Raw genomic sequence first — 13,928 nt, 5'->3', positions numbered from 1 at the left:
ATCTAATGCTGTTGATCCTTGTTTGGAATTGCAATGCTGTTCTTGCCCTGTTGGAATTGGCCGCCCTATGGCCATGGGGATTCTTATCATTCGCTTGCTCTGGGGGTGATTTTTTGTGTCCTTGTGACTGACACATGCCGTGTGCTGGTTCTCTAGGGATTCCGCCATTGGCAGAAAGATCAAGGCGGCGGGGGGTCGATGCGTTTTGGGGATTGCTGGGGTTCTGATGCATTGGCTTCTTCTCTTCGTGCTGTTCGTGTTTGCGATTTTTTTTTCCTGGAGGATATATAAGGTAATAATAATAAGTAAATGTGCTTCGATTTCTATCGTCGCTGTTCCGTGCTGCTCTCTTCGGATCTACTGCGGTTGCCACGCCTGAAAACTCCATCCCGGCGGCACTCTCTTGAACTCGAGATCTTGCGCTTTTAATTTCGTTTTGTCCTTTTCTGAATTCGAGATCAAGACCGGCGAATTGACTTTTGGACCTGTTTTTTTGTTTTTGTTTTGGCCAATTGGTGCCCAATGCTCTATCTAATGCTGTTGATCCTTGTTTGGAATTGCAATGCTGTTCTTGCCCTGTTGGAATTGGCCGCCCTATGGCCATGGGGATTCTTATCATTCGCTTGCTCTGGGGGTGATTTTTTGTGTCCTTGTGACTGACACATGCCGTGTGCTGGTTCTCTAGGGATTCCGCCATTGGCAGAAAGATCAAGGCGGCGGCAGTGGCGGCGGCGAGTAGAGGTTCCACCATTGGCTAGTTCGTCTCAAGGAGAAGAATTCTTACATGGTCCCTGTAAACAGGAGGGGAACACAGCCTAGGGCTGGTAGATCTCTGTGCCCTTCATCTTAGTTATTACTGTTTCTTTAGATATATATATACACCTAATTGCCATGGCTTTTTGTGGGTGGGCATTGTTTTTGCTTAATTTGTCTATCGAATCCATGCCCCATGATACAATGTGATATTATTATTTTCAATACTCCACCTGAAAAAGCTGTCTTTTTTTAGAGCTTACAATGGGATTCACTTGGTGCACAAGTGCATGCTTAGCTTTCCACGGTGATGCTTAGCATGACTGTTAGTGATACTGTGCTGTTTCACACTGAAAGTCGTAGGGGCTGTTTGGATGGCAGTCCACGGCTGCCCTTCCAAAGTTTTGGCCGTTGACCAATAGGCCGGCGTGCGTTTGGATCATGGCCAAATTTTTGGATCGTTGCCAATTATTTGGTCACACTATGTGATTCTGTAGTAGCCAGCGGTCGAATCCCTGGCGGCAAATTCCTGCACCAAAATTTTGGCAAGCCTTCGTTTTGATAGGGCTGGCATGGACACCAACCAAACAGCCCCGTATTGTTTCTGTTGGCACTGTTTTCAGTGGTGTTTCTTCTGCCTGAAGTAAGGCTCCTTACATAGACATTAAAGATGTAAGTTGCTAGGAAGGTAGGCAAGTGAAAGTAAAGCAATTAGATGCAGTATTTGAACTGAAGTCAACTGGACATGTGCACCCATACCAATTTAGCCTTTAAGCAAAGCTGTCACTTTGTTGCGATCACATTTCAAGCAAGTCAAAAGTATACTTACTGGTTACTGCATATATTTAACAAAGAGAAAATTATTTTCTGTGAGGTTCATCTCTCTCTTATACATTGTTCTAATCGACTAGGTTGCTCCATTGGTCTGATCACGAGTATGCTTCAGCTTAATCAACTAGCATAAATTCGTAATGATTACATTTATGGTCGTTTCCCTTATGGTCTCTACTTTTGTTGTTGATAGGGATGGAGTACTTTGATGCTAGGCGTAAACCACATAATATTGGGAAAGTCATTGTGGCCCTGCTCTTCATAGCACTCTGTATATTTGTTCTGAAGCAATCTCCTGGTTTTGGTGGCAATAGTGTGGTAAGATGTCTACGTATCTCTTATCCTTTTCCCTCCAATCATATTCTTTTGAATTTGCTTTCGGGATCAGTTTTTTCCCACGTTTAATAGCACACAAATTAAAGGCCACATATCTACCTATAGGTATTGATTACACCTTTCTAAGTTCCTTCCTTTTTTTTGTTTTCTTGCTGGGCACTTCATCGAATAGTTTGTTTTGGTCTCAAGCAACTGTAGGCGTAACAGAAAAGCATGTCATCACTTGGGTTATTGAATACATCCTTGTATAATAAACATAAAAAGAATGATAAATATTCTAGTTTTGTCCACACGCATATTAGCTACTCTTAGTAGTGCTGGCAAGCAGATGATGAAAGTGACATCCCTCCAGCCAATAGTCTTTGCATTGCTTTGTAGTTTACATTAGGTCATGGTCCAACTTGAACTTCCATGACTGTTTGTTGCGACTTCTTGGTTTGGTAAGTTGTGGGCCTAATGCATCCTAACAAATTGGATCTTTCATCAATAAGGTGGTAGTCGTATATTATGACAGCTAAGCCATCTCAATAAATACCCCTGACTCTTTCCTGTTGAAGAAAAACTATTTGGTGAATTTGCAGATGTAGATATATCAGATCTCTGAAACTACAGTTTAATTATATGGCGCAGTGTTTTTTTTTGTATGACATTTTAAAGGCTTTTGCTAATTGCAGTTAAAAAACTACATTGACTTTGTGTATGGTCATATCTACCTGATGTATACATATATAAATTTGCATCATATGTGTGTGGTGAAGCTTGGGTATGATATCACTGGAGCTGAAGAATTTTTTTGAGTTATTAATAGACGAGCCAGACAAAAATCATTTACTTTCCAATTTGATTCGAAGTGTTGGATAGGAAAGTAAAGTGTGTATCAACTTCTGTTGCTCACGCTTTTCATCACTTCATGCAAGGTCCTTTATTTTGTCCTCTTTGTTATGATTACATTATCATGGTATTACTATATTTATATTCACTTAAATTCACAACTGTAGAGCTGATTTTGGTTCATGTACTGCTGCAGTTTTCTCGTCATGAACCTGGGGTTACCCATGTCTTAGTGACAGGAGGAGCTGGCTATATTGGTTCACATGCCTCATTACGGCTATTAAAAGACAACTATCGAGTTACCATTGTGGTAATTCCGTTTATCTTTCTGTGGAATTGTTGAATATCTGAAGGAGTGATTCATTCGGTGGATCTTCATCCTTGATGATAAGTTATGTTTATTCTTGTAGGACAATCTTTCTAGAGGAAATAAAGGAGCAGTGAAGGTTCTCCAAGAATTGTTTCCGGAGCCTGGGAGACTTCAATTCATCTATGCAGATCTTGGGGATCAAAAATCTGTATCCTAATTTTATGCTTATAACACTACCTGCAGCATGTTTTCCTTCACAGTTATATTGTTCTTGTTATTCACTTAACCGGACTCCAGGTCAACAAGATATTTTCTGAAAATGCATTTGATGCTGTGATGCACTTCGCGGCTGTTGCCTATGTGGGTGAGAGTACAATGGAACCCCTTAGGTAAGCCATCACCTCATTGACAGTTTGACACACTTCACCTATTAAAGCCTCACCCACCTTACACATGCACTTGGGTAGAATGACCTAAACATATTCTTCTAGGGAAAAAGACACTCAATTTCCTTTCCTTCCAAAAAACTAATGTTGTAATTAGTCCATGGAGCACTGTAATGTCAACCCCTCAATCATGTACTTGAATATTTTGTAGTTCTCCAGATAATGGTGTTATAGATTTGACAGTCTCGACTACTTGGCAGGTATTATCACAATATTACATCAAACACCTTACTGATTTTGGAGGCTATGGCTTCTCATGGAGTCAAGACACTTATTTACTCTAGTACCTGTGCAACTTATGGAGAACCAGAGAAGATGCCTATAATAGAAACCACACCTCAGGTAGGTATTTTTAAGATGACTTGTAGACGTACAGGCGATTATTTTTAACATGGCTTCTAGTGTAGGCGACTATTTTTAAGATGGCCTTATGAAGGCAATGTTTCTGGGTATTTCATCTTCCAATTATTGAAAAGGCAAAATTCAGTGCTGCTACTTAAAATATTTTACTCTTTACTTTGCTATTGCTAGTTTCATGTATGTACCTGTATTCACGGAAAAAAAATCTATTTACCTTGTCGGAACATTCCGATATTTTTGGTATTATTTTCCTAATTGCTTTATATGTATCTTTACACAGTTGCCAATTAACCCCTACGGAAAAGCCAAGAAAATGGCAGAGGACATCATACTAGATTTCTCAAAGAGAACAGATATGGCTGTCATGATTTTAAGGTGGGATATTTGTACAAGTTAGGAATTTATGAACACAGAATTGACTTTGACTGACATGAAAACTTTTGTCTTAGATATTTCAATGTCATTGGATCAGACCCGGAGGGAAGATTAGGTGAGGCTCCTAGGCCTGAGCTACGAGAGCATGGAAGAATATCTGGAGCATGCTTTGATGCAGCACTAGGAGTCATTTCAGGATTGAAGGTATTTTCTTTTTTTTGTATATTGACTGGAGCAGGTTCGCGTATCAAGTTGTGCATGTTTGGATTATAATATTAATATGATATATAATGCTTATGCTCTCTGCTTCAGAGTAAGTAGCACGCCTGTGTTTTAAGTGCAATCAGTGAGTAAGGGATGAAGCTGATGGATTTTGACAAATCAATTGCAGGTTAAAGGGATAGATTATCCTACAGCTGATGGAACCTGCATAAGAGACTACATTGATGTCACAGATCTAGTAGATGCTCATGTGAAAGCACTCAACAAGGCAGAGCCTAGCAGAGTTGGCATTTATAATGTTGGCACTGGAAGAGGTTTGACAATACTAGATTTCTTTCTAATTTTACTTAATCACAGTTAATTCTTTGCTCACACAAGGACAAAGCATATCATTTGTATATGGAAATTGGCATAGAAGAACATGCAAAGAGTTAGTTGAGAAGAACCAAAGGAGTATTCTTTACTGATCTTACATTAGAAAAAAAAAACACATGTAAAGGTTATGCAATTATGTTATCATACTTGAAGAATTAACTGAAGTTGTACTGTCAAATCATGCCCATATCCCTCTCCTCTATTCAGGCCGTTCCGTTAAGGAGTTTGTCGATGCCTGCAAGCAGGCAACTGGGGTTGACATCAAAATTGAGTACCTCAGCAGGAGGCCAGGAGACTATGCTGAAGTATTCAGTGACCCCACCAAGATCAACAGTGAGCTCAACTGGACTGCTCAACACACCGATCTGAAGGAAAGCCTGTCTGTCGCATGGAGGTGGCAAAAGTCGCATCCGCGTGGCTATGGGGCAAATTAGATATAGCTCGCAATCAATAACTCCGCTGAAACCGTTAATACATGTTGATTCTGTAGTTAGTGGTATAGGATCTTGGTGCTCTATACTCCTTGCCAAGTCGCTTCGTTCTTAATCTGTTCTTTTCTTTTTTCTGTTTTCAAAAGGTTTGTTTTTTCCTAGTGGAAATATAAGCGATCTGGATATGCTGGAAATCCTGTAAGCATTCCTGTAAGAGCAAATTGCTTGATTGAAAGAACTGTGAAGTACATTTCTTGTGCCATTCAAATCTGATGGTTGTCAACGGAAGCCGGCTGTGAAATCCTTGCTGTGTTTGGCTATGCAAAATATTTTGCCCACTTCTCATGCTGTTTTTGCACTTTTTTTGTGCTGTGCAGCCTCATGAAAAAATGCAAAATTGTACTATCATACTATATCATTCGAGATGTATCCGGGCACATGAATTTCACATGTAAAAATGTGTTGAATTCATGTGTTCCAACTTGCAGAGATGGCTCTATGGGAACATGACGTGCATGGTGACCAGCCATCCTCCATCTGAACAAAATATATGCAGGCATGTTTGGAATGCGAGGTTTTCGTCAAAAGTCTGCAAAAATGCTGACCAAATCAGAAGAACAAAAAGAAGAAATGCCACGGAAATCTGCAGGCCTAATAGTATCAGAACTGCATAGTTAGGTAAGTTGCCGCAAGTTAACAACAGCTTGATCTCTGACTAAACACATGCTTTTATGTAGGGCAATCAGTAGTGAGGTCTTGCCAGCAGTCTGGTGAGCAGTGCTCTTTTGAGGGTTTCTCTCTGTGTGTGTGTGGTCTAAACACGGAGAAAAATATAGATGACTGAACAGCCACTTGGCTGCAGCAACAGGCGACCAAACAGGTAGATGTACCCTGCGCAACAGAACACATATGGGTTGGGCAAAGTACCTACCTACCCCTGCGGGCAATTCTCTTTTTGGCTGTCACGCCAAGTCTCCCAATTGGTTGCCACAAAAAAAAAAAAAGAATGCCGTTTCGAAAAAAAGAATGCTAGTTGGCCTACGGTGTGTCTCTATCCAGAAACACATGTTTTCATTTCTGATGTGCCTTTTCTTTTTTGCGAATACATTTGTGCTTAAAACATACTCGTACTACTACTAGCAGAAAGATGTAATATGTGACATAAAAATATTTTTGCGAGATGAATCACGGTGTAATAGTGTGCGATGTGTATTGTTAACCTGAAGGAGTGCACCCGTTGCAGAAATATACAACGACGTTTTAGAGAACATGCGTTCAAATTTGTATTTTCTTCAGTCCTAAGTAAATAAAGCGTCTAACCAAAAAAACGCAGCGAGACAATGTTACAACAGAAAGAAGTGATTCTTTTTATGTGTACAATTGTTGTAGATGGGTATGGTCGGGATTTGCCCGTGCTTTGCAAGCAACTGCTGGCTCATTAGGATTTAGGAGGTTCACATATGCTAAAGGCATGCTTGGTTTGTAGTCAACCTTTACCAACTAAAAGCCCGGCATTTCACTTTTTATAGTTCTATCAATTTTTCGACAATGATTGTCGTCACTAAGTGGTTGTTGGAAGTTCTCCTTTTGTTCTAAAACAGAAGGAAAAAAATGTTGCTACCCCTAGGCTTTTTTTAGTATTACCGGTGGGCTATATTAATGCCCCCTTTTGAGTCGATATCCCTAGATATAATGTCAGATCGTGCTTTGAGATTCAAATATTTCCATCACCTTCGTGTTAGCATACTAACTTAACACGCGTCAATTCTATAGAATCGCCATGTCAAAACAAGGTCAATGTAGTCTAGGGTCAAGTATTACTTTATCATTAAGTCATTTCGATGCCTAACATGAATCAATACAAGTTAAATAACTGGCTCACCAGGATGAGTACAATGCTATGTCGTGTAGAGATATAAAATATGTGGATCTCGACGTACATGACCTAGCCAGCCGCCGTCTCCTAAAAAGCTAGGGTTCTTTGCCTCCCGCCGGCGCCGGTGCCGGTCCGTCCCGACTCCGATGGCCTTAGGGAGGGTCATGGAGGCGGAGTGGTTCGGGGCCCTTGCCGACGGGAGGGCTCCGTTTTTAGATCTTTTTTCGAGCTTTGTTAGGATTTATGTCCTACTCAGGAAGACGAGACGGCGGCGGCTCCCTGAAGATGGAATAAAGGTCTTCCCGCGTAGCCCGCGTCCCGGTGATGCGTCTAGCATCATCGGTGGGCGTGTGGAGGTGTGTCTCTGGTGGATTTGCTCGGATATGTTCGCCGTTCGTCTTCGATCGTGTGTATTCAAGTTGGATCCTTTTGATCTACACTCTTCATCTGCGGCGGTTGCTGTTCTGGTGCGTTGGTTCTATGGGGCCTTAGCACGACGACTTCCCGACTGTCTACTACAACAAGGTTTGCCCAGCTCCGGCTAGGGAGGGGCGATGACAGCGGCGCGCCTTCGGCTCGCTTCAGTGCTTGTATTCGTCGCTAAGTGGTCTACGGATCTGGATGTAATTTTTATTATTTCTAGTGTCCGTTGTACTACCATAATTGAAGATGAATAGAGCGAAAGTATTTCCGGCAAAAAAAATATGGATCTCAATGCTTCATTGTATAGAGCCCACGAGACAGGGGCGAGTCCAGGAATTCTCAAAAAGAAGGAGGTGGGCCAAGGGATGCTGGATTGGACCTAATAGTGCACACATGCTTTCTTATGTTTTGGGGTTGTGTTAAAGCAGTGGCGATACAAGACTTCATCAACTAAAATTTGTGTGGCCAAATATATGTGTTCATATGATTTTTTTAAAACAATTTGGCATTAATTTCTAGATGTATATGTTGTTTCGGGCTTTTGGCCAAAAAGTTGCGTAGTCAATTGACTGCACAACTGTACGTGGCTTCATCTCTGGGCTAAAGTTGTAGCCCTCCCCCACCCTTGCCATGAGGTAAGAATTACACATGCGTTCGTATAACAACGATACAAAGAAGATTGTCTTTTGTCTTAGAAGATGAATTGAGTTTTTAGTATTCTTTACGATTTCACTATCTACTTTGAGTTTTTAGCCCTCCCCCTACCCTGGCCATGAGGTAAGAATTATAGATGCGTTCGTATAACAACGGTACAAGGAAGATTGTCTTTTGTTTTAGATGATGAATCGAGTTTTTAGTATTCTTTATGACTTCACTATGTACTTGAGTGTTAAAATGTAGATACTTATCACAAGCGCGGGGTACCTATTATTGACGATGTACAATACCGGCTAAGCGAATATTATGTTGAACTTACTTACTCTATAAAAGTAATTATGTGAGTAGATTGAGAACAAAGGTTAGGACGATATGGAAGCTTTGTGTTTTAGAATTGTTTGCATCGTCCTAAATTTTGACTGAATTTATTATTCTAATTTATTTTCTAATCTGGATAGAGTTCTATTAGGTTTTTTATAGGGATATTTTTGGCAAATTTGGAATTTCATTGAATGGTCTTGATGATTATAGAAGGATGTAACTTTGAGAAGATGAAACATAACATGGTTATTTTTGGGTTAGCCGTTCATTTCTTACAACTTTTGTTGGAATTATGTTCAAGAGGCAATTATAAAATTTGTACTTTTCCGTCCTGTCACCTTTAAAAGAAACACTCCATATATTAATTAGGACAAAGATTACAATCGTTCATTACAAATATCATCACGTGGGACGGGACATCCCCATGTAACAACCCATTAACTCTATGATTTGAACAAACCCAACAATCTCATGGGCCACCTTGTTTTCTCTCGTTTGAACTTCTCTACAGTGCACCGAGGAATTAGAGCAAGAACTCCTAACAATTCCCTCTTCAAGTACACAAGTCGATCTGTCCAAGGCATTATTAGACTAGTAAATTTTGACGAACTGGCAATCAGTTTCCATAGCGGAATGCTTATGCCAAGTAACCAAAATATATACAACCAAATAATACAAGGCCGGATCACCTGTTGCTCCACAGATGTGTAGCGTGGCAGGAATTCCCGAGATGAGAGGAGCACCACCCATCACGATCTCTTACTACCACACCAACACTAGCAAAATTTCCTCCACAAAGATAGCGTCAACAGTCCGGATGATGCTTCTAGCGTCATCGAAGGGCGCGTGGAAGTTTGTCTCCAGCGGATCTCACAAGATTCGGTCGGCGTTTGTCTTCGGTGGATCCACAAGGATCCGGTCTTTATTCGTGTGTGTTCTTGTGTCTACAGGTTGGATCCTTTCGATCTAAACTTCTCTTCAATGGCAACGGTTGTTGTTTTGGTGCGTTGGTCCTATAGGGCCTTAGTACGACGACTTTCCGATTGTCTACTACAACAAATTTTGCCCGGCTCCAGGGAGGGAGGAGCGATGACGGTGGCGCATCTTCGGCTCGCTTCGGTGCTTGTAGTCGTCGCTAGATGGTCTACGGATTTGGATGTAATTTTTATTATTTCTGGTATTCGTTGTACTATCATAATTGATGATGAGTATATTAGAATTTTTCTCAAAAAAAAGCTAGCATCAACATTTATTATTTTTAAAATCCCTTGTGGCGCAACCCAAGAGATTGGATGAGAAATAGACGAGGGCAACACATAAGGATTGCAGAGCATGATTGGTTTGCTGTCAAATATTGGCAATACCAAGACTTGCCGAATATTGGGAACTTTATGTGACATAGGCAAGACAAGTTGGTAACTATTAGATGGGAGAGAGGGATTTGGTGCGGAATATGATGGATTGTATTGCTTGAGTCTCGTGGGCATATATATAGGAATACAATGACCAACTGGGAGTACAAGACAAGACAGGAACAAATCCTAGTCTATCTCGTCTTTCCTAAGAGCATCTCCAATAGCTTGTCTATATGGATGTCTATACTCGTTTTCCACGACGTGATCCCAAAACAGGCGTCCAACAGCTTGTCTATATGGTCGTCCAAATATACACATCCTCTAAATCGACCTCGATAATGTCCACGCCTGGACAATGTGAAGGCGTCGTCTAAACTCAACTGTAGTCATGATTTCTTCCTCTCCCCAGCAATGGTCCACCTTTCATGGTCCCTGTATATAGACGTTCTGATGCAAAACTGGATGTGTATATGAGGGAATCTTTTTAGACCATTATCTATATGAATATGTAGACATCCAAATATACACATGCTATTGGAGATGCTCTAATAATCAATATACTCAACATCCCCCGCAGTCACAACGGTAGCGAGGCAGACTGCGAGATTGAAGAAGAATCCGAAGGCAAGCCGACGCCCCCCCCCCCCAGTCATAACGGTCGATGCATCGTAGAAGTCGTGGCTGGAGTAGAAACCGGCGAGGTTGCTCAAGCAAGGCAGTAGCCCTTTGTGCCGTTTGTCGAGGTAGCCGAGAGTGCAGGTGGTGTAGTTGTAGTTGAGGTAGCCGTGCGAAGAACGCCGTGGTCGGTGTCGTGTCGAGGTGGCCGGTGTCGAGGAAGACACCGTGGACTGGGAAGAAGAGCGGCGGCGGCGGCCTGAGGAGGCGGCGGTGGCGGCTAGGTCAGAAGCGCGGCGGCGGTGCTCGAAGTAGGCGAGGAAGAATCCGACAGCATGACGTAGACCGGCGTGGACGGTGGCGTTTCCACGCCAGGAGGCGGCGCATCTCATACCACTTGAAGTCGACACATGTGGAAGGCGGTGAACCACAGGCCACAGCGCTACGACCCGAAGGGACGACGCAACGGCGGCGGGCAGGTCGGGGCTACGGCGGGGAAGGCCTCAGGGCGGTTGCAGGGATCGCGTGCCACGCTCGCTACGGCCCGACGGGGCGACGCAGCGGCAGCGCGAGGGGTCGGTGCAGCCTCGGGGACGGCCTGGAGCGGACGGCCTCGGTGCAGCGGTTGACCGCGGGCCGCGACACTACGGCCTGAAGGGGCGACACAGCGGCAGCACACGATGTGGTGCAACCACGGGTACAACCTCAGGGCAGCGGCGGGGACCACGTGTCGCGGCGCGAAGGAGCGACGCAGCAGCGGCGCGGATCGGTGCAACCACGAGGAGAACCACGGGGTGGCGGCCCTGCGGCCCGATGGGGCGACGCAGCGGCACCCCGTTGCTCGATCGATGGAGGGGCGCGCTAAACTCGGGGACAAGGCGGTGACGGACGGCGTAGGTCGACGAGCGGGCCGACGCGCGGACGACGGTCGTGAGGGGCCGCCTATCGTGCGAGGCCACCGGGTCGGGGCGACGGGCGGACAGACGCACGGACGACGGCCTTTAGGGGCCGTCTGTCGCGCGAGGCCGTCGGGTCGTTGAAGAGGCCGGCCGGTCGCGCCGGTGTCAGAGTAGAGGCGCACGATGGTCGACGGCGGTGGGCGACGCAAATCAATCAAGCATAGATCGGAAAACCAAAAAGAAAAACGCCGATCAAAACGACCGGTGAGAGAGCGAAAAAACCCGGGGCAAGGGCTTGGGAAAAAGACTCTCTAGGGCAGCCGGTCAAAACGACCGGCGGATGAACCCTAGGTACAGGCGGCCTAGCCCCCGGCGACAATCATGGAGATCGACCGCCCCGGGGGCGGCGCGGAGCGAAAGCGGCGGCGGCGGTGGCTAGGGTTTGAATCGGTTAGGCTGATACTATGTTAGAAGAGATAGAGGGATTTAGTGTGGAATATGATGGATTGTATTGCTTGAGCCTCGTGGGTATATATATAGGAGTATAATGACCAAATTAAGTACAAGATAAGGGAGGAACAAATCCTAGTCCATCACATCTTTCCAAATAATAAATATACTCTACAGTAGCCAATATTTGACACATTGCCATGTGCCAAATATTGGCATGCCATTTTTTGGCACTAAACCATTTTTTCTTCCCCTTTGTCATCCATAAGAACACACGGGTTCCTTGAGACTCCCGGTCAAACTCGTCCATAAATTGTCCAAAAAATTAATCGACACACTAATTGAAGCCTTCCCATCTCCGGAAAGAAAGAACTATTCTTTAAATGTCAAGCCCGCCAAATAGGAGTAGTAACATCCTTTGTTCATCATTAGTGCATGAATAACATTGTGCAAATTAATTAATGAATATGCAATTCAATTGTGAACTTGTTTTCCTTTTTGCGAGAAAACTTTGGATCTATTCATCAACTGTCAAGATAATACAAAGAACACCAAAAGTAAAATTACATCCAGGTCCATAAACCACCTAACGACGACTAGAAGCACTGAAACGAGCTGAAAACGCGCCACCGTCGTTGCCCCTCCCTCACTGGAGCCCGGCAAACCTTACTTAGTAGACAGTCGAATAGTCGTCGTATTAAGGCCGCATAGGACCAGTGCACCAAGCCAACACCCGCCACCGATGAAGAGAAGCATAGATCGAAACAATCCAACCTGCAGACACACAGACGTAGATGAACGAAGACCAGATCTAAACAGATCCACCAAAGACAGACGCCGATCGAATCCCATGAGATTCGCCGGAGACACACCTCTACACACCGTCCGGAGGTGCTAGAAGCATTGCCGGGATGGGGGCTAGGCGGGAAGAACTTTATTCATCTTCGGAAAGCCACCGTCACATCATCTTCCTAAGCATGGTACAAACCCTAACAGAACCCATCGGCAAGGGCCGGGATCCATCGTGCCTCCATTTTCCTAGGACCATGGGAGACGAGGTGGACTGGCGGCAATGGCGAGAAGCAGGGGAAACCCTAGGCGAGTGTCCTTGGTTCATGCGAGCCAAGGGTACGGAGCGTGTCGTACTAATTCAATTGTGAAAGTCAGTTGCATGCGTACAAGTATTATTCTAAATGAATCCTTGATCAGAGATGTATGCGGATACACAAACATAGGTTAACTTGACAGAAATCTAATATACGGAGTAAAAATGACCAGAGGGAGTACAAAGAAGCAATAATGGCCATGTATTCTGATAAATGGCTTAAAGTCATGGACTTCGAGATAAAATATTGTTGGGACATGTTACATGGAAAACAAAAAATTTGTGCGCACACGCAAGATCTATTCACGGAGATGCATACCAATGAGAGGGGGAGAGTGTGTCTATGTACCCTCGTGGACTGTAAGCGGAAGCATTTCACAACACAGTTGATGTAGTCGAACTTTCTTCGCGGTCCAATCGATCGAGTACCGAACGTACGACACCTCCGCGTTCAGCACGCGTTCAGCTCGGTGACGTCCGCGCCTTCTTGATCCAGCAAGACGGCAAGGTAGCGGGTGAGTTCCGACAGCACGACGGTGACGATGATAGTTAATCTATCTCCGCAGGGCTTCACCTAAGCACTACAAAAATATGATTGGGGGTATAAACGGTGGAGGGGACGCCGCACACGGCTGTGCAATTGTCTGTTGTGTGCTAGGCACCCCCTTCCCACATATATATAGGTGGGAGGGAGGGAGGAGCAGCCAAAGAAGGCGCCCAAGTAGGAGGAATCCTACTTGGGGTCCCTCCCAAGTCTCGCCCCCTTTCCTTATTGGGAGTGCGGGGAAAGGCAGGGGAGGGTGGTGCCCCCCTTTCCTTTCTCCCATGAGAGGAAAGGGTAGGAGGGGCTAGCCCTCCCCCTTTTCCTTCCCTATGGCTGGCCAAACAAGGGAGGAGGCGCACCAGCCCCCTTGTGGGCTGGTTTTTCCCCTCCTTTGGCCCATAAGGCCCATAACC

At 44.4% G+C, this 13,928-nt stretch overlaps 1 protein-coding gene across 1 annotated transcript in view; it reads left to right on the top strand.

Moving 5' to 3' along the window:
- LOC119336809 (probable UDP-arabinose 4-epimerase 3) overlaps nt 1–5,558 on the top strand; it is a 6,374-nt gene extending 816 nt beyond the window's left edge. The window contains exons 2-11 of the mRNA XM_037608886.1: nt 686–824; nt 1,778–1,902; nt 2,948–3,061; nt 3,162–3,269; nt 3,359–3,450; nt 3,708–3,849; nt 4,148–4,242; nt 4,317–4,446; nt 4,634–4,778; nt 5,047–5,558. Coding sequence (XP_037464783.1) covers nt 785–824; nt 1,778–1,902; nt 2,948–3,061; nt 3,162–3,269; nt 3,359–3,450; nt 3,708–3,849; nt 4,148–4,242; nt 4,317–4,446; nt 4,634–4,778; nt 5,047–5,273 — 1,218 coding nt within the window. The 5' untranslated portion in view covers nt 686–784 and the 3' untranslated portion in view covers nt 5,274–5,558. The remainder of the gene's footprint in view (nt 1–685; nt 825–1,777; nt 1,903–2,947; nt 3,062–3,161; nt 3,270–3,358; nt 3,451–3,707; nt 3,850–4,147; nt 4,243–4,316; nt 4,447–4,633; nt 4,779–5,046) is intronic.
- The last annotated feature ends 8,370 nt before the right edge of the window (nt 5,559–13,928 follow it).

This window comes from Triticum dicoccoides, chromosome 7B, assembly GCF_002162155.2.
Source record: "Triticum dicoccoides isolate Atlit2015 ecotype Zavitan chromosome 7B, WEW_v2.0, whole genome shotgun sequence".
Classification (NCBI taxonomy): domain Eukaryota; kingdom Viridiplantae; phylum Streptophyta; class Magnoliopsida; order Poales; family Poaceae; genus Triticum; species Triticum dicoccoides.
This window is presented reverse-complemented; position numbering and strand designations above follow the sequence as displayed.